This window comes from Zingiber officinale, chromosome 1B, assembly GCF_018446385.1.
Source record: "Zingiber officinale cultivar Zhangliang chromosome 1B, Zo_v1.1, whole genome shotgun sequence".
Classification (NCBI taxonomy): Eukaryota; Viridiplantae; Streptophyta; class Magnoliopsida; order Zingiberales; family Zingiberaceae; genus Zingiber; species Zingiber officinale.
Window position 1 is genome coordinate 106702127 of NC_055986.1, and position 27124 is coordinate 106729250.

General features: G+C 40.8%; 3 protein-coding genes across 4 annotated transcripts; all 3 read right to left on the reverse strand.

Annotated features, from left to right (window-relative positions):
* Positions 1-850: 850 nt before the first annotated feature.
* Positions 851-1601, reverse strand: LOC121971052 (ethylene-responsive transcription factor RAP2-1-like). The gene has a single exon (XM_042522133.1). It carries the CDS (start codon positions 1536-1538, stop codon positions 1017-1019), a length of 522 nt encoding a protein of 173 aa, XP_042378067.1. The 5' UTR covers positions 1539-1601; the 3' UTR covers positions 851-1016.
* A 1984-nt stretch (positions 1602-3585) lies between these two features.
* On the reverse strand, positions 3586-4398 carry LOC121971059. Its single transcript, XM_042522146.1, has 2 exons — positions 4015-4398; positions 3586-3929 (listed from the first exon to the last, which is right to left on the reverse strand). Exons 1-2 carry the CDS (start codon positions 4321-4323, stop codon positions 3843-3845), a joined length of 396 nt encoding a protein of 131 aa, XP_042378080.1. The 5' UTR covers positions 4324-4398; the 3' UTR covers positions 3586-3842.
* Positions 4399-4843: 445 nt separating this feature from the next.
* On the reverse strand, positions 4844-6444 carry LOC121971040. 2 transcript variants are annotated; one of them, XM_042522122.1, is made up of 4 exons: positions 6103-6444; positions 5966-6006; positions 5542-5880; positions 4844-5455 (listed from the first exon to the last, which is right to left on the reverse strand). In XM_042522122.1, the coding sequence occupies exons 1-4, from the start codon at positions 6260-6262 to the stop codon at positions 4952-4954; spliced, it is 1044 nt and encodes a 347-aa protein (XP_042378056.1). In that variant the 5' UTR covers positions 6263-6444; the 3' UTR covers positions 4844-4951. The 2 variants fall into 2 exon arrangements, with proteins under 2 accessions (XP_042378056.1, XP_042378049.1); XM_042522115.1 differs by having other exon boundaries at positions 5966-6444.
* Positions 6445-27124: the final 20680 nt, after the last annotated feature.

A 27124-nucleotide genomic window follows, 5' to 3' on the forward strand; every position in this document is an offset into this window, starting at 1 on the left:
TACAGTTATCCCGCTCTCCCGTGCACGGCACATTACATGACCGGGGGAGGGGGCACATGGAGGGGCTCACCCCTATTATCACGTTGACCATCCCCCTCAGTCGTACATAGAGATGACATATCGTCTAACAATCTTATATATCTCAAAACTCACTAGTTATTTTTTTGTTAGTATTTAGTGTTGAATATGATTAAATTAGGAACAGTTATAAATGTTTAATCTATTTTTATTAAATTATTTTTTTATATGATGTTAATTGTAATATGAATGATGGTAGTTAGAGGAAGGATACAAGAATGAGGATGAAAATTAAAAAAATGGATGACAATGATTATAAAAATAATAAATAGAAAGGGAGACTGAATAATCCGATCTATTCTCATTCCTGATCACAAGGCACTGCTACACATTTATTGGAGTGTCCACCAAACACAACCTCGTCCGTGTCCTGGGTAGATCATAATTAATTATGTTCTTCCTATACTGTACTGATCACTATCACTTTGGGCAAATGTGATCAGATTAGATGGAGTGCAAATTACGGTGTACCACCTTGCATACCCTCTCCAAATCATGTTGACTTGAAAGCAAAGAAGCAAACATGCTGTCGAGGAGAAGATAAGGACAGAAACAGGTGCAGGGAATTTAACTGCAATTTGTTGGCAAATCTTTGTTTTACTCTCTTTTTTACTGTTACTGCATTAGCAGAGGACAAATTGTTCCTCTGCAGAGCTTGTCGTTGCTGTTTGAAATCTGAGTTATCTGCCGCTGCTCATCCCTTCGCCAAGAACATGAATTCAATGCTACCAGTTCAAAAAACCAGAACACAAACCAGAACAAAACCACAGAATCAAAGGAAAAACCATCTATATGTTTCTTTGATTTTTCAGGTGTTGTAAAAATCGTACTTTTGATCAAGCTTGTTAACTCGCAGAGATTGAAGGTTTATAAGAATTGAAAAGGAAGGTTTTTTTAGAACTAAAGATAAACACTTGAGAAGAGGTTAACAGCAGATGTCAATCCACGTCGGAGCTACCGGGACTTGGAGCGAGGTTGAGGTCGGGGTTCTTGACCCGCCGCAGGGGCGGACTTTGCGGCGGCGGAAGTGGCGGCGGCGGCGGGGGGTGGGGTGGAAGCGGGACAGGTCGCAGAGCGGCGGCGTCCACCCTGGCACCCACCTCGATGGCTTTCCTCCGGATGAAGGCGGAGGTGGGCGGGGCGCCGTCGGGGCGGGAGTCGTCGAGGGCGAGAACGTGTTCCGGGAAGTTGAGGCGGGCGGAGCTGCCGCGGAGGAGGAATACGGCAGTATCGTAGGCTCGTGCGGCGGCGAGGGCGGTGGAGTAGGAACCGAGCCAGATGCGCGACCGCTTGTTGGGCTCCCGGATCTCCGCCACCCACTTACCCCACTTCCGCATCCTCACGCCCCTGTACTGCCGCCCCATGCCGACTCCCCTTGCCGCTCTTGATGGAGGAGGTAAAGACGGCGGCGACGGAGGCTCCCTGGCGGCCTCGCTGGTGGAGCAGCACTTGCCCTCCATCTCCTTACCCTTTCGCCCTCGTCTCCGTTGGATTCGGCCCAAATTTTGCAATTTTAAGGGAAAAGAGGGAGGGTTTCAATAAAAATGAAGAACTTTTGCACACTTACTCTCGTAATAACATAAATAACATCAGTGCCCTTGTAAATTCCGAAGCAGCAGGCATTTCTATAAATAGATAAGCTCGCTTGCGGATATTTACCTATTCACCCTGATAACCTCGAAAATAACGTCGGCACTCTTTTGAATTTTTAAAGGTGGCATTCGGTAGGTCGGCGTTTCTTTACAAGCTCCTGGATATTTAAAACTCAGCCCTGCGTTGAATTTTGGGTGTATTATTTAATTGCCTAAATAGACAAACAAATCGTTATAATTACAAAATTGCAGACGAGTTGAGTTTTTACTCTATGTTAATACAAATGTTTATATAGAGGAAGGGGAGAATGAAGAGAAAGGGGAGAGAACAGACGAGGGAGAAAGGACCAAAGAGAAGGGGAATAAATGAAGAATTTAGGGTATGCTTGTTTGCTGGAATTTTTATTTGGAATTTCATGGTCAAAGCGAATGTTTTTTTTTTCTTTCGGAAAATGACTTCTTTTGTGTTGGATTTGTTGGTAAGATTGAATGAGATTAACACTTTCTTAGTTTTTCCTCTAAAAAATCTGCTTCTTGTTAGATCTTGCAGTAGCAGTAACTAACTTTAATGGAGAAAAAAAAATACACAACAAAATGAAACTTTCAGTATTCTGAAACTCTTCAGCAGAAGTTTTAACTCGAAATATGTCTGCAAACACGGTAGAGCAAAGGCTTTTTCTGTGTTTGCAATTCATCTTTGTGCTGATGCTGAAACAGTGCCATTGATTTGTTTTCATTCTCACTATTTGCTTATGAAAGTAAAAGAATGTTGGGCAATCTTTGTCAAAGGTACTTGGGGAATTTGTTAAATTGAACTTATATGAAATTAATATCAGATTTATCTGTCAGGATGACGAAGCTTATAATCTTATATGACAAATAAAGAATGATGAACTATTTAGGATGTCTAAGTTAGCTGAGTCGGCAGAGCTATTGAGTTGCAGAGTCCGCCAAGTTGTCAAGTTGTAAAGTTATTGAACTGTTAGTGGATGAGTCAGTCGAGCTGTTGAGAGTCGCTCAACTTAGAATGGGTCATCGTATCCAGTCGGGAAAACAATGCAGAGTACTAGAGTAATAATTCCAAGTTTGAGTGGATTTCCAAGTTTGAGAGTATTCAACACAATTTTCTTAAAACAGATTAGTCCCCCTCCGGCGGTGCTACAGGGTCACATTGGACATATTTCTCAGGATACATGGATAAGACCACAAATGCAATTTAGCACAGCTGAGAGAGTAACCAAACACTACCATGGTTATATTGCCGAACAAAATGAGCAGCAATAACGAAAACTGAGGAATGAAGGTGGAAGATAATCTCTTTGCTATTACTTTTTAATTTTATTTAAAATCATGACCTCCTCTTATCAAAACGTAGCTATCAACCATCAATGGGGAGCATGGATTCACATAGCAAAAAGAAGATTCCTTTGACAAATCATTAATTGAGTCATTTGAGAAAATTTTATCCTGATCGGTCCAATATTCGACGCATACAAAGTTATGCTCACATACATATTAACTTGATTTGAGTCATGGATTTACACCACTACAAGTCCATATGTGAGAGAGACGTTCACAACATCCATACTTGTGATACATAAATCAAGCAACCATAATATTTTAAAATTTTTAATACGAAATTAAAGTCTTATTCACAATAAAATCTCACCATTATGTCTTTTCCATTCACATTTCTAACAAAGACTACTTAGGTTTTTTTTCAATCTGTTGTAATGAGAACTGGATTATTTTGTTGTTTGAGTTCATAACTGGAGTAAATAAAGCCTGCTGTGAGATTTAACAATGTTTTGTTTTATCTATGATATACATGAAATGGATGGCTTGACAAAGTGAGAATGAGCCGACCCACCACTTGACGGTGATTGGAAAAGCCTCCAAAAAATGGCTATCAGTATCACAAAAATACCTTTGGCTTCTCATTTAATCAATCTCTTTTCTGCTTCTAACAAAAAATGCTTTTCTCTCACAAAAATTGAGAGTGTCAATTGAACGATTGATTTGAGAATGCTTCAGTTTTTCATATAAAGTTTCAATCTTTTTGACACCAACTGTGATCAGCATTCATCTATTGCAATCAGTTTTCATCTAATTACTTAAAGGGAACAAGTATTGATTTATAGTGAAAATCAGAAACACAATTAATAAGAAGATTCATAAGGTTGGCAGCACCATCGGCAATGGTGATTTCCCGCGAATCTTGAAGCGTTTGGCGGCTGCTCTCAACACTCTCTTCCAACCCTGCAAGATGCGATATGATTTTTAATTGATCTCTTATCTCAGTGAAATCGATCTTCTCATAAACTAAAATCCAAAGTAGCCTTACAAGTTTAGGAGAAGGGATCGGAGTGAACTCCAGGTTCTTCCCAATAGCACTCTGCTTCTTCTTCTTCTTCTTGGAGAGCTTTGCCTTCACTTTCCGAAGGGTCACTGGGGACCCAGACAGGAACTTCTTGCGGGCATGGAGGCAAAGGAGTGGCACAGGGGCGTGGTGGCCGCGGGGGAGCAGTGGCGACCAAATTCCGCTCTGGGAGTATTCGAAGTCGAAGGCAGAGTTGTCGGGGAACTTGCCAACGAGCTCGCGCGACATGGACGGCTCTAAGTACTCCACCGTGATCACGCGCTCCTTCACCATGTCACTCGGAAGCGGTGGTGGTGGCGGCGGCGGTTGTGGTGGAGAAGGCGAAGGAGACGAGGGGAACAAAGTAGAGGGAGGAGTGACCGTTGCTTGTTGGAATATGGAACAATTCGACCGTTGGGATTCGATATTCTTTCCATGGAACTTCAAACGTCTTCATACTTCATTCACGTGGAAACCACGTGGAATCTCATTTGCTGAACTCAATACAAAATTTAACTATTTTATTAAAACTTGTTTTTTATGCACATTTTGGAGCAAAATATAGTGTAACAAAATATTATTTTTATTAAAATTCCACTGTTAGTTTTTAATACTCCAATTGATGGAAATGCATTCCAAACTATCCACACTAGTCCATTTTGTGCGTTGGATGAACTAATTGAGTTAAGTTAAATCAATCTAAAATGAATTAAATCGTTAAAAAGGTTATTCGAATTTAGCTTATAATTGAAACTTTAAATTTGGAATTAATATTTGTATGATGCAATCAAACACTATGATGGTACTATGTTTAAATAATTTCCCAAAATTAAAATTACAATGCTAAAATATATGCATTCCGGCGCATAATCCAATGAAAATATTTTTCACATACAATTTAATTTACAAGATCCAATCTCCATCATTTGCTCCCCGAGCCGCCGGCCATGGCCATGATCTCCTTGGGAGGGATGAAGTACTCGTCCGACAACCCCGGAACATCGAACACCACGTCCTCGATCCTCCACTCTTCCTCCATCCTTATTCTTGCCTTGTCCGACGGTCCATCCCCAAATCTGATCACCGACGCGATCGACCTGCCCCGGTGAGCCACCGCCACCCCGTCCACTTGCTTGTACTCCTCCATCAGGCTGCCGATGGTGGTCTCCCAGTAGGTGGCGTCACTGCCCGGCGCCTGCACTCTGCTCAGCTGCGAGTCCTCGATGTAGATGAGCAGGCCGCTCCTCTGGCTGAAGTAGCCGTAGAGGACGTGCCTGATGACTTCGCATGGCCCCTCGCTTCTCTCCGCGACGGCCGCTCGGTCGGCTGAGACCTTGAGCACGAAGCAGTTCTCCTCCCCCACGCGCTTCTCTCCCAGGCATTGCGCGCTGCTGAACATGCTCGCCGCGGCGTTCGGGTCCAAACCCTGCCGAATTTATGGAATTGCCGAAGAATTTGTTACTAAAAAGGCAGAAATTCGAGTGGATTTATAGATTTAAGCCTTTTTGATACCTGAACAATGCGTCGCAGTGGCCTTCGGGGGCCTCTGGCCGCGTTCGTCCCCAGCCAAGCCAAGTTCCTCCACACCACCTCTCCGTTGCTGCCGGCGACCGCCTTGTGGTCGCCCACCGCGAGCTCCACCGACCACATTCCCGGCGACTTCTGCCACAGGACAAAGCACCCCTGCTCCCCCCTTGCTCTCGCACCGATCCTCCCCGATCCGCAGTCCGTTTCATGGCAGGCCACCTTCACACGACCAGCCACGTACATGCTCTTCATTCGCTTGCTCTGTTTCAAACATCCAGTCGCCGCCAAGTACTGCTGAACAATATACCGAGCTGAGGAAGTCTCCTGCATTATCCAAAAACAAACTTAAGCAAAAAAAAAGTTGCACCTTCAAAGATTATTCTTCATTCCGAGACGGATGAGGGATTACAATTGGAGTATCCTTTATGGAGAAGTGGCGACTTGGTTGATCTGCAGGGAGCAGAGGGATCGGTGTTAATGGACATCCTAAAACGCCCATAACCAGCCTCAGATCCGTCTTCTTAGACGGGATCGAAAAATGGCTACCTGACATGCCTTTATCCACTTGCACCCTAAGCCATGCCCTGAACATTTCCCAGTATCTCTCCTTGGATCTCTCTCCATGTGCTTCAGGATCAAGGCCTTCCATCAGAGGTCCCAGTGGCTGCACCGAGCTCACTTGGTGCCTCCTGCTCCTCGGAGCCATTTCAACTCTATGATCACAAGAATGATGGAAGATGTTATTGCATGGATCAAAGTTGCTAATATAAGAGGAGAGCTAGGAACAAAAGGGACAGTCTATTTGTTTCATTGGCAGGGAATGGATTCAAATTGCAGCTCCCTATGCCTTGGTTTTCCTCCTCGTCGCCTTTACCTTTATTCCCCCACATCCCTTCACCAAGGCTTTACAGTCCTTTTCAAAATGTTGGTGAGGGTGTGATAGCCTTTGTGGCATGCTAACTTTCAATTTTCTTTAGTTATTCCTCGAGATGATGAAGCTTAACCAGTCCCTAACGACAGTTGAACTATGATGGCTGATAATTGAAGTTCGTTTGCCATGTATTGTAACAGTTTGCAGGACCTGCAATTATTATATTAGAATTAAGTTTGGTGTTGAGCATGGAGAGGTTGTGAAGAAACACCATTTTCCTTGTTCAAGATGTTGTCCTCCATGATGAATGATGATCTTCCAAGCTAAGTTTTGGTTCTGATGTTGCACAGCAACTCTCAGATAAATAAACTAAGAGATTATTGCAAATGTTGCAATCTTCCAGATAGGAACCAAAATAATGTCGATTTCCTAGATAGATTTTGGTTGAAGAATTAAATAGAGGGTCACCAGTAAAATAGCACTGCCATAGCCATGTGCATGGCACCAAAACCAGCATTAATAAACTTGAATCATTCCAATTTGTGTGGTGGAAAATTGGATACTAAAGCAATTGGATAAACAAAACACACACACACACAAACTACATTCCTTGTTCTTGGTAACCTATTACTGTCCCATGGCCTGCTTTAGTTTTGGGTGGGATTTGAGTTGGCCCTGGATCTAAGCTTTTGCAGATTTTGCACAGACTTTTAGATGATGCTGCAGTCCAGAATGTTTTGGGATTTGAGTTTAGCAGATTCCTGGCTATCAGTGGGGAACGTGAGGATCCTTAGAAATTGGTGCATGGATTGGACTGCGCCTGATAAAGCTTTAGCGGCTGTTGCTTCATCATCATAAATTTGATACAAAGAACATTTTGCAAAGCATCAAGATGACACAGATCACTAGAAGTAGACAAAGCTGCACGGTCGACCTGCAAATGATCCAAAAAAGAAGTCTTTGATGAACAAGCAATTCTGATGCAATTTTGTGGTAGTTTTTTTGTTTTTTTTGTTTTTTGTTTTCAGAAAAGTAAAAGAGCATCAAGAATTCTGAAGTCAAATTTAAGAAACGGAAAGGGAAAGTAGACTATGGTCCTATTACATCTCTTTCTTAACTACAAAGAAACAAGAGGAAAATGTGCACTTGAGGATAGACAGTAAAAAAACATATCTTAATTGAACTAAACTTAAATTGGTGGGCAATGTCCACCTCTCAAACTGTTTTTTCTCCAGCTGTGACTGATCAGCAATCGGTGAGCGAACCAATCATCATTGTGTTTGGTGTTGGATCTCCATCGAAAGGAAGAACATGCGTTGAAATGATATGGCGGTAGTGGCCCAAGCTAACTACTGTGAAAGCTAAGGTGAACATCATAATCAATGGAATACCGACTCTTTCCAAAGCCTCATCCATTAAACTAATGAATAATAATTAGTATATAAATAATACGGTGAGTAGGGAGGAGCCTTGAAAGGGGATCTATGGGATCAACGGTCCAGAATAGATGACAGTCAGAGTCCTAGAAGGGTAAAAGCCCGAGCAACCCATCCAGTGGAATCTTCCTCCCGATCGATCGGCCAGAGCCAATCGAAACTAGACCTAGGACCCCACTCGCCTATGCACGGAGCTCCACATCCCGTTCTCTCCCGATCAGCTAGTGTGGATCGGACGACTCTCAAGGGCTCCACTCTCCGGCTTTGCCGGATATTCACGGGGCTCTATTTCCCATTCTCTCCCGATCAGTTAACGTCGATCGAACATGCTTTCATGGGACCCCACTCCTAGGCTCTGCCGGACACTCATGAGGATCTACTCCTCATTCTCTCCCGATCGACTAATGCAGAATAGGTAGTTTTTCAAGGGGCCCCACTCCCTAGCTTTCTCGGGCACTCACGGAACTCTGCTCCTCATAATCTCCTGATCGGCCAATGTCGATCGAATATGCTCTCAAGGGGCCCCACCCGTTGGCTCCGCTGGACACTCAAGGGGCTCTGCTCCCCGTTTTCTCCTGATCAACTAATGCTGATCAGATAGACTCTCAAGGGGCTCTACTCTCTCGCTATGTCAGACACTCACAAGATTATACTCCCCGTTCTCTCCAGATTGACTAACGCTAATTGGACAAACTCTCACGGGGATATACTCCCTACCTTTGCCGGATACTCACGGGACTATGCTCCCCGTTCTCTCTCGATTAACTAACACTGATCGGACATGCTCTCAAGGGGCCACAGTCCTCGACTCTACCGGATACTCACGGAGCTTTGCTCGTTCTCTTCTGATCAGCTAACGCCGATCAGACATGCTCTCAAGGGACCCCTCCCTGGCCCGCTTACTAACGGTTTCCCTTCTCTCTTTGCTGGTATTTGTAGGCGATTTTTGGAGATCTTTAGCCAAAGTCTTACTCACAGTCAACATCCACGCCAGTTCACCGGTGGTCCACGGCTCACCACTTGCCGATGGCATCATATAATTAGGTAAAATGAATTTGACATTGGAATTAAATGCCAAATGTCATTCTCATACAATTTCATCATTTCAAAATTCAAAGACCTCTCGTTTTACCTGTTGGATCATGAAAGCGTTAGAAGGGGGGTGTGAATAGCGATCGAAAAATTCGTAGTCAAGTGCACAACGGAAAAGAAAAATAACAGTGCTAACAAGAACCGGTTTTACTTGGTTCAGAACCTTCGTCGACTCCTACTCCAAGACCTATACTCGTTGAGTGCTTTCGTTGGGCAATTCACTAGCAGTTCACAAAAAGGGTACAAATGTAAGTACAAGAACTTTAATGAAGAAATACCGACAACAATAAAAGAAAGAAAACTTTTAGCAGCAGGTTGTCGGAGAAGCTTCGCAGCGTTGCAGGAGCACAGTGCAGTAGAGCAGTCATTGTAAGACGTTGGTGTTTTTTTGCTCGTGAGACCTCCTTATATAGGACGCTCCGGGCGCTCGAATTCCTTTTGGGCGCTCGAACCATGATGTAGGTCCGGCCAACCCGCGCGCTCCACGTTGCGATGCGATAAGTCTTTGCCTTTCAGGCGTCCGGATCCCTTCCAAGCGCCCGGACCACCTTTCTCCAGAAAGTCCTTTTCTTGCAAGAAAATGTTAGTCCAAGGCAAAATAAAAGTTAAACTACCCTGCAAAACAGAAGTTAACACAATTGTAGTAAAAGAGTAGTAATTAGATTCCGTCTCACCGAGACCGGAATCTAGTCACGATCTCAACTTAGATTCCCGAAATGGTTCCAAATTAGATCGATGCCTACTGTTCCCTCGAACGGGGAACACGTCCTCACCAAGTCACTCCTCTCCAATGACTTACCTTAACTTACCTGCCAGACATTTGGTCAGCCCGTCAACCTGTCTGGACCTGCTAGACATCAGGTCAGCCTATCGACCTGTCTGGACTTTGTGCCAGCTATTAGGTCAACCCATCGACCTAGCTGAACTTCGTGGCAAACATCCGGTCAGCCCGTCGACCAGTCTGAGCTTTGTGTCAGCTATCCGGTCGCCCCGTCGACCTAGCTGGGCTTCGTGCCAGACATTCGGTTAGCTTGTCGACCAGTCTGAGCTTCGTATTAGCTATCCGGTCGGCCCGTCGACCTAGCTGGACTTCTCTTGCACACTTAGTAAAAGTGTTAAATCACAATGAAACTAATTTAACCTACTTTGTCATTTATCAAAATCTGAGTTAGACCGTTAGTGCTAATCGCACCAACAATCTCCTCTTTATTGATGCAATGACAACCTGGGTTAAGTTAGTGAAAAAATATGCAAAACATAAGCAAGTATAAGACACATGATTTTTAAGTTAGCCTTGTTTTATGTTTGGTATTTGTTGTTAACTAACTTAAACCACCTAACCCTCCCCCTTTGGCATTCATCAAAAAAAAAAAATGGCAAGCATAGATAATTTTCAGGTTGACAATAGAAAATAAGTTAACTTTGAAAATAAAATTTAACAACAGAGAATTCTGATAAAATTTCAGGTTGACCTGGGGGAGTTATCTTAGAAAAATAAATTAAAGGAAAATATTGAAAAAGATGTTAAAAAGATCAGAAATAGTTTTCAACATCCTTTATCTTTTTCAAAATTGCTAAGTTTTTTAAATAGCTAACTTTTTATCAAAAATATTATGACAAAAACCTACTAACTTTGTAAAATTAAATAGGGTTACAAAATTGAGGTAATTGTCAAATATCTTTCAAAAACAAGTTTTGTAAAATTAAACAAATTTTCAAACATAAGCTTGGAAAGTTTAAACCAATTTTCAAACATAAGTCCAATTTTAAAAATAAGTTTTTGAAAGTCATTTTTTTAAAGTTATTTAAAAAGTTTTGAAAGCCATTTTTCAAAAATTAAATTTGCAAAATTAAAGTAATTTTCAAAACAATTTTTTAAGGAAATGAAAAATACTTTTCAAAAGTAATTTTGCAAAAAAAAAATTCAAAGAAGAGAAAATAATTAATCCTCCCCCTGAACCTGACATTAACAAAACTTTAACTGTCTAATCATAAGTTACTTACTGATTATCAGAAAATAGCAGCTTTCACTTGGTTAGTCAGGTTAAGTTGATTGTATTCAGTTAGTGTTTGACTAAGCAGAAATACTTAACCAGATTAATATTTGTTTAGTTTTTAACGCCCAGACTTATGATGATGCACTTATATAAGCATCTTTAAGTCCAGGCAATCTGCCTATACATCTCACCCCTTTCTAAGTTCAGAAATACACAAACAAGTTAGCCTAATATGTTGGTGAGATGCTCAAACCTTAAATCTATAGGAGCATGCTTTCTAAAGGATTAATCTATTCTAAGGTTAAAGCTGATTTTCAAAAATTTTAAAAATGGGCAATTTTGAGAAATATATAAAAAGTTTTATCCTAGAATTTTAAAGACACTTTTTGAAAATAATTTGGTAATTTAAGAATCCTAGTCTATTCATGACAAGGCAATATATAAAGTTAAAGTCAATAACTCAAAATGTACTACAGTTGATATAATATAGTCATGGCGAAAATACAATAACGCCTAGTCTACTGAGATGACGAAGGAGGTGGTCTGGAGCCCAAGGAGCATAACAACGCCATCAACTCAGAGTGACGTGTCCGGTCATCCTCTCGAGAGCTGGATAGTGTTAGGATCGATGATCGCGGCTAGAGAGGGGGGGTGTGAATAGCCGACCCCAAATCTTTGTTTCTTTCTACAAGTTGACGTTAACGCAGCGGAAAATAAAACAAAGAAACAAAGACAAGAAGATCAAACCTTAGACGCAGCGATGTAACGAGGTTCGGAGATGATACTCCTACTCCTCGGCGTGTCCGTAAGGTGGACGAAGCCTATCAATCCGTCGGTGGATGAAACCCCGGATAACCGGCTAATATGAACTCCTTCTGGGTGGAGAAACCTCACCACAAATTCTTTGCAACAGCAAAACAGAGGAGTACAACAATAGAGGAAATAAACAAGAACAATAGAAATTGTAGACACACTTGCTTGCCTTCTCGTCGGAGTCCGTTGATGAAGCAGCAGCTTCACGGCTCCAGCAGCTAGAAAACCAGCACGAAGCTCATGCGAAGCTTCAGCAAATCGAGAGCTCAGCAAAGCTCAAGAGGAAGAAGCAAGAACTTGCAGAAGCAAGAATAATATCCTATAGAGTCGCTCGACTCTTTATATAGCTCAAACCTGTGAAGGCAGAAGAAGACACAGAAGACTGAGATCTAGCCGTTGTCACTCACAACGGCTAGTCCTGGACCGATCAGGCTCCAACCTGATTGGTCCACATTGTCCCTGATTGGTCTTGGGGACCGATCAGGCTAAGCCTGGACCGATCAGGCTATGTCCTGATCGGTCCAGGAGGAGTCTGATCGGTCCCTGGACCGATCAGCCTTTCTCCTTCTTCTCTTCTGTTTGCTTCCTGATCGGTCTTCAGACCGATCAGATAATCCACAGAAGCATTCTGTTTGGTTACTGATCGGTCACCAGACCGATCAGCCGAGCTACCGAGCTACCGAGCCCTCTCTGACCTAGTCCGGAGAACGAGCTGCCGAGCCCTCTCCGACTTCGTCCGATCCAGAGAATGAGCTACCGAGCTACCGAGCCCTCTCTGACCTAGTCCGGAGAACGAGCTGTCGAGCCCTCTCCGACTTCGTCCGGTCCAGAGAATGAGCTACCGAGCTACTGAGCCCTCTCTGACCTAGTCCAGAGAACGAGCTGCCGAGCCCTCTCCGACTTCATCCGATCCAGAGAACGAGCTACCGAGCTACCGAGCTACCGAGCCCTCTTTGACTTCCCATGCCAAGCTTCCATACTTGGACTTCTCCCGTGCCAAGCTCCCTGCTTGGACTTCTCCGTGCCAAGTCTCCATACTTGGACTTTTCCCGTGCCAAGTCTCCATACTTGGGCTTTTCCCGTGCCAAGCTCCCTGCTTGAACTTTTCCGTGCCAAGTCTCCATACTTGGACTTTTCTCGTGCCAAGCTCCCTGCTTGGACTTTTCCGTGCCAAGTCTCCATACTTGGACTTTTCACCAGATGTCTGGTCAACCTTGACCCATCTGGATTTCCCTTGCCTGGTTTCACTCACCAGGACTTTCCAACTGCCTGGCTTCACTCACCAGGACTTTCCAACTGCCTGGCTTCACTCACCAGGACTTTCCCTTGCCTGGCTTCACTCACCAGGACTTCCCATCTGCCTAGCTTCACTCACCAGGACTTTCTCCAACTGTCTGGCTTCACTCACCAGGACTTTCTCCAACTGCCTGGCTTCACTCACCAGGACTTTCACTTTCACCTAGCTTCACTCACTAGATTTTTCACCTGACTTCACTCACCAGGATTTCCCGACTGCCTGGCTTCACTCACCAGGACTTTCCGAACTGCCTAACATCCCAGTTAGGACTTCCCAGTCAAGTATCCGGTCAACCTCGACCTACTTGACTCTTCTTCATCCAACCTGATCAGACCCTGATCAGTATCTCTCCGCATGAACAACTGCACATGCATTGTCCATGTCTACATGTCTTTCTGTATTGTCAAACATCGAAAACCATGACCAAGGTTTACGCTTGGTCAACTAGGTCAACCTTGACCTACTGGAAATTGCACCAACAGATAGGTCACGTCGAAGGTCAGAGATCTCTTGTCGCACATCTCGCCGCAAGTCGGAGACCTCCTGTCGCATATCCCATCGTAAGTCAGAGACCTCCTGACGCATACCTCGGTGAAAATCAGAGACCTCTTGGTAGAGACTCGTCATAGATAGCTCTAGCCCGACAACTCAGTCGCCTAGAGTGCGAGGAGCTGGACGTGGTGCTTGTGCTGGGGCAGAAGCGGCCTCGCTGAATAGTGCGATCATAAACTCATCCTGCTCTGCCTCCTCCTGGGCATATGGCTCTATATCTGGGTCAGGCTGGTGTTGTTCCCCCCTCCACCAGGACAGGACACCCTCATCATCGATATGGATACCACCTAAAGAGAAATTCCTAAATCTTTTAACGTCAAACTCAGTCAAAACTCGGACATCACCTCTGGTGACGTCAATATGTAAGGAGGCAATATATGCCGTCAAAATGTGACAGTACGACATGTGAACCCGCCCGCTAGTGGTGACTTCGGCTGAGTAGATAATGGCATGAAAGATATGCAGGCTAATATCTATATCTAATCTATGGAAAACGGCATAAAGGAGAAAAGAATGAAATGGACGCATCATCGCGAAGCTACGAGTGGTCAATGGCAAAATACAAGAGACTAAAACCCTATAGAAGACATAGTCCTGGACTCAAAGAGAAACTGATCTAAACATGGTAATAGTGGGCACTCTCCCTCAAAAAAGTATGAATAAATCGTATCAAGAGTGATATGCGAGTAATGATCACTAAATGGTAGATCCCTAGGAGGGTAGCACTGAAAAGTGCATGTAGATGGTCGTAAACCTAAAAAGGTCTAGATGACAGCTGGGGATAGCGTGATATCAATACCAGCTACCCTAGTAGTGTATAGAAGGTCATCTACTCTAACTAGGTTATTGTACAACTCAAAACATAAACCTATGTTAACTGAACTAGTACAGTAAACAAGGTTCTGCAAGCTGTAGTAATCAATGATCTCTACAGCTGGGATGCAAGAGCGCATAAAAAATTATCTATCTATACACCTAGTCCATATAGGAAAATAAATGGTAGAGTTAAACCTAATCCTAAGTTCTTCAGTAGGGAACCTATGATCGGTACTAGCAGTAGAGGGCCCAACACCAGTATTAGAACGTTTCCTACTTTACCAAAGAAAAATTGGACTAAGCAATAAATTATAGAAAATACTTGTTTAAGTAAATTTAGTAGAGGAAATAAAAATTCCTGACGCATCGTGAAAGAAAATGCTAGAAATGATGACCTCGATTGATTCACAACGGCGTAATAACTGAAGAAGGAACTAAAATTTTAAGATTTAATCTCTCTTGCGTTAAAGCTTGGTGAGAGCCTTTGCAAGAGTGGAAATGGGAGGTGCAAAGATTGGGGGTGCCCCTGCCGCCCCTTATATAGGGCACTCCCGGGGTGGGGCGCCCGGACTGCCTTTCGGGCGTCCGGAAGGTAATACCAGGGGCGGACGACCCTGGTTTTGTTTTTATTTTTGTTTTTATTATTAATGTTTTAAAATGATTTAGTTAAAATAATTTTTTTTGAGTTAAATTAATTTTTAAAATAAATTTTAAAAGTTAAATTAATTTTTAAAATAATTTTTCAAATTAAATTAATTTTTAAAATAATTTTTCAAATTAAATTAATTTTTAAAATAATTTTTAAGTTAAATTAATTTTAAAAATAATTTTTAAAGTTAAATTAATTTTTTTAAAAAAATCTCAAATTAAATTAATTTTTAAGTTAAATTAATTTTAAAAATAATTTTTAAGTTAAATTAATTTTTAAAATATTTTTTTTAAATTAAATTAATTTTAAAAATAATTTTTAGGTTAAATTAATTTTTAAAAATATATTTTTAAGTTAAATAAATTTTTAAATAAATTTTTTAAGTTAAATTAATTTTTAAAATAATTTTTAAGTTAAATTAATTTTTAAAATAATTTTTAAGTTAAATTAATTTTTAAATAATTTTTTAAAGTTAAATTAATTTTTAAATAATTTGTAAGTTAAATTATTTTTTTAAATAATTTTTTTAAGTTAAATTAATTTTTAAAATAATTTTTAAGTTAAATTAATTTTTAAGTTAAATTAATTTTTAAGTTAAATTAATTTTTAAGTTAAATTAATTTTTAAAATATTTTTTTAAGTTAAATTCATTTTTACAATAATTTTAAAGTTAAATTATTTTTTAAAAAAAAAAATTAAGTTAAATTAATTTTTAAAATAATTTTATAGTTAAATTAAAATTTTTAAATAATTTTAAGTTAAATTAATTTTTAAGTTAAATTTTTTTAAAAAATATATTTTTTTAAGTTAAATTAATTTTTAAGTTAAATTAATTTTTAAAATAATTTTTTTAAGTCAAATTAAATTTAAAAATAATTTTTTAAGTTAATTTAATTTTTAAAATAATTTTTAAGTTAAATTAATTTTTAAAATAATTTTTTTAAGTTAAATTAATTTTTAAAATATTTTTTTAAGTTAAATTAATTTTTAAAATAATTTTTAAGTTAAATTTATTTTTAAAATATTTTTTAAGTTAAATAAATTTTTAAAATAATTTTTAAGTTAAATTATTTTTTAAAAAAATATTTGAAATTGAATTTTCTATTGAATTGAATTTGATTTGGTTTAATTTAATTTAATTTTAAAATTAATTTAATTAGATTTAATTTTGTTTGATTCGATTCGATTCGATTCGATTTGATTTGATTTGATTTGATTTGATTAGATTCGATTCGATTTGATTTGATTTGATTTGATTTGATTTGATTTGATTCGATTTGATTTGATTTGATTTGATTTGAAGTCCTTAGTGTTGGACCCCGTGAGTGTTTCGATGTGATCAACCAAGTTAGGTTAGGTCCTGCTAGTTATCTCATCCATGTGTCTAAGTGTGCAGGAACTTAGGAGCGCAGGAAGTCGAGTAGAAGACGCAGCTAGCGAGAAGGACGACGCGGGAAGGGAGTCGATGGGCTCGATGCGTCTGAAGGACGAAAGAGCTACGGAAGAGTACACCGTTGGACGAGAAGAACGTGCACGACGTTCGAGGGACGAGAAGCCGGGACGGAAGCCTGCTCGAGGAAAAGGCCGGGAATTGAGTTCGGGTGAGCCCTATTCCGGTTGGCCGCAATCACCCAAGCTATCGGAGTATCGGAAGCCAAAAGGAAGTCAAAGGGAGCTGGAAAGCTAGCTAGAGGCGCCTTCAATGAAGTGTTGAAGGCGCCTCTGTAGCCTGCATTGTCTGAGGCGCCTCAGACAGATTGGAGGCGCCTCAGACCAGTCCGAGGGGCCTCCAAGGCTGTTTGAGGCGCCTCAGACCCAGCCAAAGTTGTCGTTTGGATTCAGATAAAGTTTTATCCGATCAAACTATTGGAGGCGCCTTGAACCCCTGTTGGAGGCACCTTGGACCCTCGAGATAGACTTTCCAGGAGCTATATAAAGGCCCATAGAGCTAGGAAATGAATATCGATCAAGCAATCAACTCTGTATTCATTTCTAGCAATAATTCTGAGCTTTTAGTGTGTAAAAGACTTCTTCGCCTTCAGAGAAGAAGATCTTTTAGAGTTTTTTCTACTGCCTTGGATTAACAGCCTTCTTGGTTGTAACCAAGTAAATTGCTGAGTCTTTCTCTTTATTTATGTTAGTTTACTTTATTACTATTGCACTGTTTGAGTTGAAAGAATCGAGGAGGGTATACTTTTATTTTGCAGCCAATTCACCCCCCTCTTGCCGACCCCGCTGCACCAACAAGTGGTATCAGAGCCCGACAGCCTCAGAAGGACTAACCACCGACTGAAGCATAAAGATCAAGACGATGGCCGATGCGAACATTCATCCCCCAAAGTTCGATGGAGACTTTGCTACGTGGAAACGTAAAATGGAGATATTTTTCAAAATAGAGTTTGATATTCTTCTTATTATGAAATATGGTTTCGCAACACCTAAATACAAGGAAGAATACAACTGGACGAAGAAGGAGCAAGCAGATTTTGTGGCCAACGGAAAGGCGGAATTCCACCTGCTCAGCGTTCTGTCGCCCTAGGAGATAAGTCGGATCGGAAACTACGACTCCGCCAAAGACCTTTGGGAAAAATTTCTGGAGCTTCACGAAAGTACCTCAGAAACAAAATTGGCAAGGCGGGACATCCTCCGGACTCAGCTAGCGAACCTCCGGATGAACAATGGTGAGAAGGTAGCGCAACTTCAAGTGAGAATCAAGAAGCTGATAATGCAACTGACAAATCTCGGCGAATCGGTAACGAACCGAGACTCTATCCGGTATGCGCTCAATGCCTTCCCTAGTGGACATCCTTAGTAGATGCATACTACATCTCTAAGGACTTTGAGGTAAGTAGTTTAGAAAGTTTATTTTCTACTTTCGAACTTCACAAGTTTCGACTTGCAGAGCCTAAACAAGTAGAGAAGTCGAACCTCAACATTGCCCTACAAGCTGAAAAGGACGACCCCGACTCCAAAGCGTCGATCGACAAAATCGAAGCAGCGCTACTAGTAAGACGCTTCAATAAATTTCTTAAAACTAATAAATTTCGATCGCAATCAAAGAAGAATCAACGCAAAAGGACGGTCCGATGCTACAACTGTAACGAGGAAGGGCACATCAAGGATGACTGCCCCAAATTAAAGAAAAAGGACAAGGAAAAGTCTCGAAGACCGACGCCCTCTAAACGCAAGAGTTTGAAGGCTACATGGGATGATTCTTCAACCTCCGAGTCAGAAATCGAAGGCTTCTCAGGAGTGGCATTGATGGCCAACCATCTCTTTGAAGATGACTCAGACTCAGAGATGAGCATAGATCAAGGAGGAGAATCAGAAGAGGAAAGCTACGATGAAGGGGGAGCATCACCAAGTGAGGTAAGTAAGGTACGTGATCTCATCCCTACTCAATCTTTTCAATTTATCAAAGTGCTTACGAAAGATTTAGCAAAATTAGAAAAAGAAAACGCTGAATTGAAAAAGGAACTAGAAAATTCATGCTCATTAGAATTATTTGACAATTTAAAATTAGAAAATGAAAAATTGAAAATCGAATTTGAAAAATTGAAAAATAATAATACATGTTTAAATGAATTCCCAAAATCAAAACTTAGAATTTACGGGAAATTGAATTAGTATATTAGAAAAAATCAGGGACATCGTAGAAAAGTTCCCAACAGTTATATACCTCCTAAATTTTTTATTAATCCAGTAGGTAGAAACCTTTACTGGATTCCAAAATCTGTGCTAGATTAAAAATGGTAACGCTTTCAACGAGAAAATTAAACATTACAATTTCTTTATGAGGTTTTGTCTAAGGAAGTGGTTGTTGCTCCAATAACCAAGAAGGCCTAGTGCCTTGCCACGACTTGGAAACCAAAATATCGAAATAAAATGTTTAATTAACTTTCTGGTAAAGTATTAAAATTAGAATTATATAATGCTTTGAAAAGTTGTTTAAAACATTTTCTTGGAAATATGTCTTACATAAAATTTTAACTTAGACAAATCTCTTTGAAAAAGAATTTTTACTTAGAAATTTTTATTTAACCCTTAAATTATTTTTACCCCATTCTTTTTGTTGTGATCAAAGGGGGAGAGTTAGGTACAAGTTTAGGGGAGTTAAGAAAATTAAAATTTTTTAATTTTTATCTAATTTATGTTGTGAATTATATTATTGTAATTTTTGCTTAAACTGTTAGTTTAGTAATTTTTTTAAAAAAATTATTATTTGTTTATTTTTACCCTAACTTGAACTTGGATTGATACACATCAAAAAGGAGGAGATTGTTGGACCCCGTGAGTGTTTTGATGTGATCAACCAAGTTAGGTTAGGTCCTGCTAATTATCTCATCCCTGTGTCTAAGTGTGCAGGAACTTAGGAGCGCAAGAAGTCGAGCAGAAGACGCATCTAGCGAGAAGGACGACACGGGAAGGGAGCCGACGGGCTCGGTGCGTCCGAAGGACGAGAGAGCTGCGGAAGAGTACATCGGTGGACGAGAAGAACGTGCGCGACATTCGAGGGATGAGAAGCCGGGACGAAAGCCTGCTCGAGGAAAAGGCCGGGAATTGGGTTCAAGTGAGCCCTATTCCGGTTGGCCGCAATCACCCAAGCTATCGGAGCATCCGAAGCCAAAAGGAAGTTAAAAGGAGCTGGAAAGCTATCTGGAGGCACCTTCAATGAAGTGCTAAAGGCGCCTCCGCAACCTGCACTGTCTGAGGCGCCTCAGACAGCTTGGAGGCACCTCAGACTAGTCTGAGGCACCTCCAAGGCTGTTTGAGGCACCTCAGACCCAACCAAAGTTATCGTTTGGATTCAGATAAAGTTTTATCCGATCAAACTATTGGAGGCGCCTTGAACCCTTGTTGGAGGCGCCTTGGACCCTCGAGATAGACTTTCCAAGAGCTAAATAAAGGCCCCTGGAGCTAGAAAATGAATATCGATCAAGCAATCAACTCTATATTCATTTCTAGCAATAGTTCTGAGCTTCTAGTGTGTAAAAGGCTTCTCCGCCTTCAGAGAAGGAGATCGTTTAGAGATTTTTCTACTGCCTTGGATTAACAACCTTCTTGGTTGTAATCAAGTAAATTGCTAAGTCTTTTTCTTTATTTCTGTTAGTTTACTTTATTACTATTGCACTGTTTGAGTTGAAAGAATCGAGGAGGGTATACTTTTATTTTGCAGGCAATTCACCCCCCTCTTGCCGACCCCGCTGCACCAACACTTAATCATCTCACCCGATCTATGTTTTCAATCAGGGAAACCTATAATTTTTGTGAGATGAATCTAGTTCAGTTTTAGGATTGGGTTTAACTTTGTGTTAGATTCAGGTTTAACTTTGGTCTCAACAATTATGCATTCTCTGGATAAACTTCTGGGTTATGGTGAGTCACATGGACATTATTAGAGTAACCATGCTTTCGAGGTTTTCCAAATAGTCCTATCCACTAAACTTAGTATAAAACCTTGGTCTAACTAGTTAGGATCCGTAAGGGGAAGCTTCGGTTAGTTCCACTAAGTCAAATGCACCAGGTCGAAGTCATATCTTCCTAGACATGCATAGACAGAGTTTTCCTAACGTACTATCATCCAAAACTTCACCAGTACCGTAGGTCAAGTTAAACTGTTCTCCCTTTTTAAACTAGTCCTAATTACCCTATCGGGTAGGTTAGTTTTTGGTTACCCTGACGGGTAGATTATTTTTGAAGGTGTCAATTATTTTGGAGCCTCCCTTGAATTATTAATTTGATTTAGGTTTTAATTTTGGGTTTATGTCGATTACTTTTATAATTATATTTAACTTGATGATAGTTTGATTTTTGTTAGGTTCTAAAATAGTTTATTTTTGGTTTAGTTGGTCTAGGTTTATACTTTGGCTTTTGATTTGGTTTATTTGATTTTACATAATATATTTTATCTTTGGGTATATAATATTGGTTAATTCCTACTTGCGTGATTAAGCATGCTTTCGGAACCCAAGCTTTAATTTATTGTTTGTGTTGAGTTATTAGAGATATACATGACTTATTTGAATTCAACTTGTATCCAAGTCCAGATTTATTGTAAGCAGCTTTTTGATTATTTAATATAAGATCTAAATTTTTAGATCTAGTTGTAAATTTCTCTAAAATCCCTTGTAATTTATTAATTTCAGCATTTAGTGTTGAATTTTCCTCCTTAAGTGTTAAAGCTTGAGTTGGATTAGAATTTGTGATTTGTTCCTTGAGGTTTTGGTTTGCCTCAAGGAGCATTTTATTTTCATTTTCAATTGTAGTTAATTTTCTATCTAAACATGCAATAATTTTAAAAAAAAATTCTTATTTAAACTAAGGTATACCTCTTCGGGACCTTCAGAAATGAGTACAGACTCGTGGCTCGATTCAGGTTCAGACCCGTCTTCCAATTCGTCCTTCGATTATGATTCGCAGGCCATTAGCGCGAGGTGGCTTTGGTGCTTCTGATCTTCGGCCTTCGATTCTTCTGAAGACGAGTCGTCCCACGTCGCTTTGAGTGCCTTCTTCTTGGTTGTCTTTGACTTGTCGTTCTTCAGCTTTGGGCACACACTCTTGTAGTGACCCTTCTTGTTGCACCCAAAGCAGGTCACGTTTCTTGGTTCAGTTGTGGAGTTGATCTTCTGCAGGTCTTTTCTGCTGAAGTTCTTCTTTCTCCTGGTGAACATCTTCCTTACCAAGTTCACCAGGTACTCTTCGTTTTCTGAATCTGGGTTAGACTCATCTTCGGGTTCAGACTTGGCCTTTGTCTTTTCCTTGGAGGAACCTGTAAACAAAGTGATACCTGTCTCGGTCTTGGTGTTAGTTTGCTCGTATAGCTCAAGTTCACAAAACAACTTGTCTAATTTTAACTTAGAAAGATTCTTCGAAATCTTGTAGGCATCCACGATGGATGCCCACAATGCATTTCGAGGAAACGCGTTTAGAGCGTACCTGATCAAATCACGATTCTCCATTTGGTGGCCTATCGCGTGAAGTCCATTGAGGATGTCTTTGATCCTCGCGTGGAACTGACTTGCTGTTTCTCCTTCCTGCATTTTTATATTAAATAATCTATTTAGAAAAAGATTACGTTTAGTTACCTTAGCATCGCTCGTTCCTTCGTGTAGTTCGACGAGCTTGTCCCATAGTTCCTTTGTATTTTGGTTTGGGCCTACCCAGTTCATCTCTTCCTTCATCAACCCACATTGCAGAGTGTTGAGTGCTTTGAAATCCGTCTGGGCTTTCTTCTTCATGTCTAGATTCCACTATTCCGGGTCCAGTGGATTTCCAGAGTTGTTGATCGGCGCCTTGTATCCTCTGGTGACGCTAAATCACTGGTCGAAGTTGGTCTTCAGATATACCTCAATGTGTTTCTTCCAGTAGGGGAAGTCGTCACCGTTGAACAGAGGTGGACGAACTATGCTAAAACCTTCGATTTGAGACATTGATTCTGCACACAAGGAGAGAAAAGGAAAACGAATCCCAAGACTTAGTGTTGGATTAGTAGTGTGGGATTAAATAAAAAAAAATAAAATCTGAATTGGTGTTGCACCAGTTCAGCTTACTTGGAAGGTAAAAAGAAATTTTAAAAAGGTAATGATACCAGTTTGGATTATATCGTAAAATTGAAAATCGAAAGAAAGAAAAAAACTTCACCCCCTTTGTCTGATTGGTGGTTGCACCAAATCAGAGCGGTACATGCTCTGATACCACTTGTTAGATCGAGAAAACGCTAAAGGGGGGTGAATAGCGATCGAAAAATTCATATTCGAGTGCACAGCGGAAAAGAAAAAGAACAGTGCTAACAAGAACCAGTTTTACTTGGTTCAGAGCCTTCGTCGACTCCTACTCCAAGGTTCACACCCGTTGAATGCTTTTGTTGGACAATTCGCTAACAGATCGCAAAAAGGGTACAAATGTAAATACAAGAACTTTAATGAAGAAATACCGACAACAATAAAAGAAATAAAACTTTTAGCAGCAGGTTGTCGGAGAAGTTTCGCAGCGTCGCAGGAGCACAGTGCAGTATTTGATGTTTTTTGCTCCAGGGTGAGACCTCCTTATATAGGATGCTCCGGGCACCCGGATCCCTTCTAGGCGCCCGGACCGTGACATAGGTCCAGCCAACCAGCACGCTCCACGTTGCGATGCGATAAGTCTATGCCTTCCGAGCGCCCAGACCACCTTTCTCCAGAAAGTCCTTTTCCTGCAAGAAAATATTAGTTTGAGACAAAATAAAAGTCAAACTACCATGCAAAATAGAAGTTAGCACAATTATAGTAAAAGAGTAGTAATTAGATTCTGTCTCACCGAGATCAGAATCTAGTCACGATCTCAACTTAGATTCCCGAAATGGTTCCAAGTTGGATCGACGCCTACTATTCTCTCGAACGGAGAACGTATCCTCACCAAGTCACTCCCCTCCAGTGACTTACCTTAACTTACCTGTCAGACATTCAGCAGTCCGTCGACCTGTCTAGACCTGCCATACATCAGGTCAGCCCGTCAACCTATCTGGACTTCGTGTCAGCTATCAAGTCAGCCCGTCGACCTATCTGGACTTCGTGCCAGACATCCAGTTAGCCCGTCAACCAGTCTAGGCTTCGTGCCAGCTATCCAGTCGGCCCGTCGACCTAGCTGGGCTTCGTGCCAGAAATCCAGTCAACCCGTCGACCAGTCTGGGCTTCGTGTCAGCTATCCAGTCGGTCCGTCGACCTAGCTGGGCTTCTCCTGCACACTTAGTAAAAGTATTAGATCATAATGAAACTAACTTAACCTACTTTGTCATTTATCAAAACCTGAGTTAGACCGTTAGTGTTAACCGCACCAATAATACCGACTAGATTTAGGCCATCTACTCGTCAAGCTATCATATATACTTCCTAAGCAACTTTGAGTTAGGCTCATCCACTCTTTCCATAGAGTCATTAAGTTGTTCGAAAGCTCGATACATCAATACATTTTCACCTCATGTAAAGGCATAGGTAGATAACAATATGCACATACTTTAATGAAATTATACTATAATTGATCCGGTTCGAAAGTAGAGAAGATGGCTGGCTGGAAAGGTAGCTCTGACGTTGACTACTTAAAGACTCAGATTCAATAAAAAGTGACTCCGAGTAGTCCTGCGTATCAAAAGGAGCGTTAGTGATCGGGCCAGGGAAGGGGTCCCCGGTGTAGGCCCTTCGACGCTCAAGTCAATGATCTAGTTGAATAAATGAACATTAGGATGAACAGTACTTATGAGTGTGTAAAATTGCATAGCATCACGTACCTCCATTTGTAGATGGAAATATCTTTTATAGTGTTACTATTTATCTATGCACGAATCTTAAAGCATTTCCAAAAAAATACAGGCCATAAAGATGCTCTAATACCTTTTCTAAAATGGACCCACAATCTCTACGTTTGGCAGAGAGAAAGCTTCTAATGTATATATTGCATGCAGAATATTCTCTGTCATCAGTGAAATAAGGTGCTAAAAAGGAATATGAGATTGTTGGATTGAGGAACCCACCATATACTTACATGTCAAGTCGACCGAGTTCCTCCTGTGACCCAATCGACAATCACTTGTAAGGGCAAACCGATCAGATTTATAGAGTGTTGTCAGGGACTTGTCCCTCACTCGACCCATCTATTTAGCCACTAAGTTCGATTAGACCAAGTGTTCCATTTGTCTAATTGGACCATTGGTCCGTTCGACTGGATGGCCCGATCGGAATAGTTGATCATGTAGCCAGAGTGATGAAGAAGACTTTACTTTGGAGGGTACTAACTCAGTTCAGAACTCCAACCATATATGGTCTGACCTACCAAAGGGTCTGGTCGGATGAACGCTTGGTTGAGATAATCGTACGCTCTAGCCCAGAATGCTGACGCTCCTTGACTTTGACTGTTATGTCAGCCGACCTCCTTGACTTTGATCCGACTCAAGGGACCCACCTCAATCGCTGTATCACAAGTCTCCCCTTCAAGTCTAGTCAAAGGAGGCTATAAGTCCGACTGACTGGACAATTGTGTTGTTTGTGTTCTTTATCCTCAGATCGGGCGTTCATTCTCTTTACTGTCACTCAGCTCATTACTGATGTTATACTTAGTTGCTAATATTTTTGGGATTCCCTATTTCCTGATTGGATGCTCATTCATTATATCGCCACTCGGCTTATGTTGATGTTATTTTGATACCTTGGAAACATGCCATGTCACTTATCATTAATGTTGAACATGATGAACATGCCTTTTCATCATAAGTCTGCTTATTACCTCCTATCCGTCATAAATGTCACCAGTATTTGATTGTCATATGTCAAACACTAATGGAGAGAATATCTGATGTGATAGTCGTCTGTTGAAATTCGATGTGACCACTGTTAGTTTAAATTTTAATGGTCCAAATTAAATCTCTCCTTTCTATAGCCTTAACGAACGACTCTCAGAGATCCTCAGTAAGATTTTTAATGTTTATGCTTCAACGCCAGTTCAACATTTTTGCATTCCTCTCTTCATCTTCTTCTTCTTCTCTGTTTTCTACTTGCTGTAGCCAGTGATTAATCAAACTCCTTGTTCTCTTAGTAAGTTCCATTTCTCACTCACTTTCGATCTTCTTTGTCCTCTCTTCATGGTGTGACTGTCCTCCCTTCCTATCACTGTCCATGGGCTCTAGTACACCTCTGCCGCCTTTGATTTTAACAGCAAGGAGGTGAACGAGATGCTTCTCTCCTACCACCTTCCTCCTGCCTATCGAATCGTCATCCCTTCTGGGTACGACCATCCCCATCTTCCTCCAGCCAGCTTTATGGTCTTTTTCAAGGATCAGTTCCTAGTCAACATTCGTTTTCCCTTGCGCCCTTTTTCCTTTGAGGTTTGCTCCTATTTTCATATTCTTTTATAACAGTTAGCGCCTAACTCCATTAAGTTACTATGTAGGGCCATCATACTTTCCGCCTAAACTGAGTCCCCTTGCACCCTCAATTCTTCCATTATTTTTACTATTTGAAGAAATCCAAGTTGAGTGTCTTCATCTTTCAAGCCCAAGTGGGTGCAATATTCTTTAATAAAATTCCCTCGTCTAATAAAAGATGGAAGTCCCACTACTTCTTCCTCCGACCGGCCCATCCCATAACCTTGTTGACCAGGTGGTAAATGGAATTGCCCAACCCTCCTGGGTTAAGCAAGTACAAATGGGAGCTATGTTAGTAATTAGCCCTAAGAATCAATCATGAGATAATTAGGTCTTTTGATTACTAATTGAGTTAGACTCAAATGAACCCACTCATTGGATTGAGTTCAATCCGAATTAGACAAATTGGATTGATGAGTTACACTCAATGGGTTAGACTTATTGGGTTATTGGATTAATGGTTAATCCAATATAATAATCCAACCCATTAAGAGGAATACAAAGAGACAAAAAACCCTTCATATTCATTGGATGAATATAAATAGGTTTTTTGGTGAGATTTTTCATTAGATGAGATGGGTGTCTCTTGATCTTCCTCAACCTTCTTCCATGGCCGAATTTTCTTCCATGGCTGAACCATACTTCTTGCTAGCACAAGAAGATGGTTCTTCTCCGAAGGCTTCGTGCGTAGGGCGAACGAAGGATATGTTCGTGTGGATACCATAGAGGCACGGACACTTGAACGCGCTGAGGTCTGGATCCAAAGAAAATGTTGCTGTCGGGATTGCGAAGGGCATGCAACAAAGGTATAATCCTATCATGTAGGTTAGCATAGATTATTTGTCATGAAAATTGTTTTCTTCCCTTCGCATGGATCCGTTGGATAAGAGGATCTAGTATTTTTCCGCTGCGCTTTCGCGTGTTTAGCGCGCTAGATCCCAACAAGTTGGTCTACCTCAAGGCCTCTGCTCAGCTAGCCGGTCTGAAGTACCATATTCATAAGTTGATGACTGAGGGAGTGTTGTAAATATTTGTATTAAGTCCTATCCGGACTAGACTACCCTACAGCTTCGGTGAGAAATTCATCCTCTTATTGATGTTGGATATAACTAATTTCATTTCCTATTTTATAGCTAAAACCATATGGAAGGCCT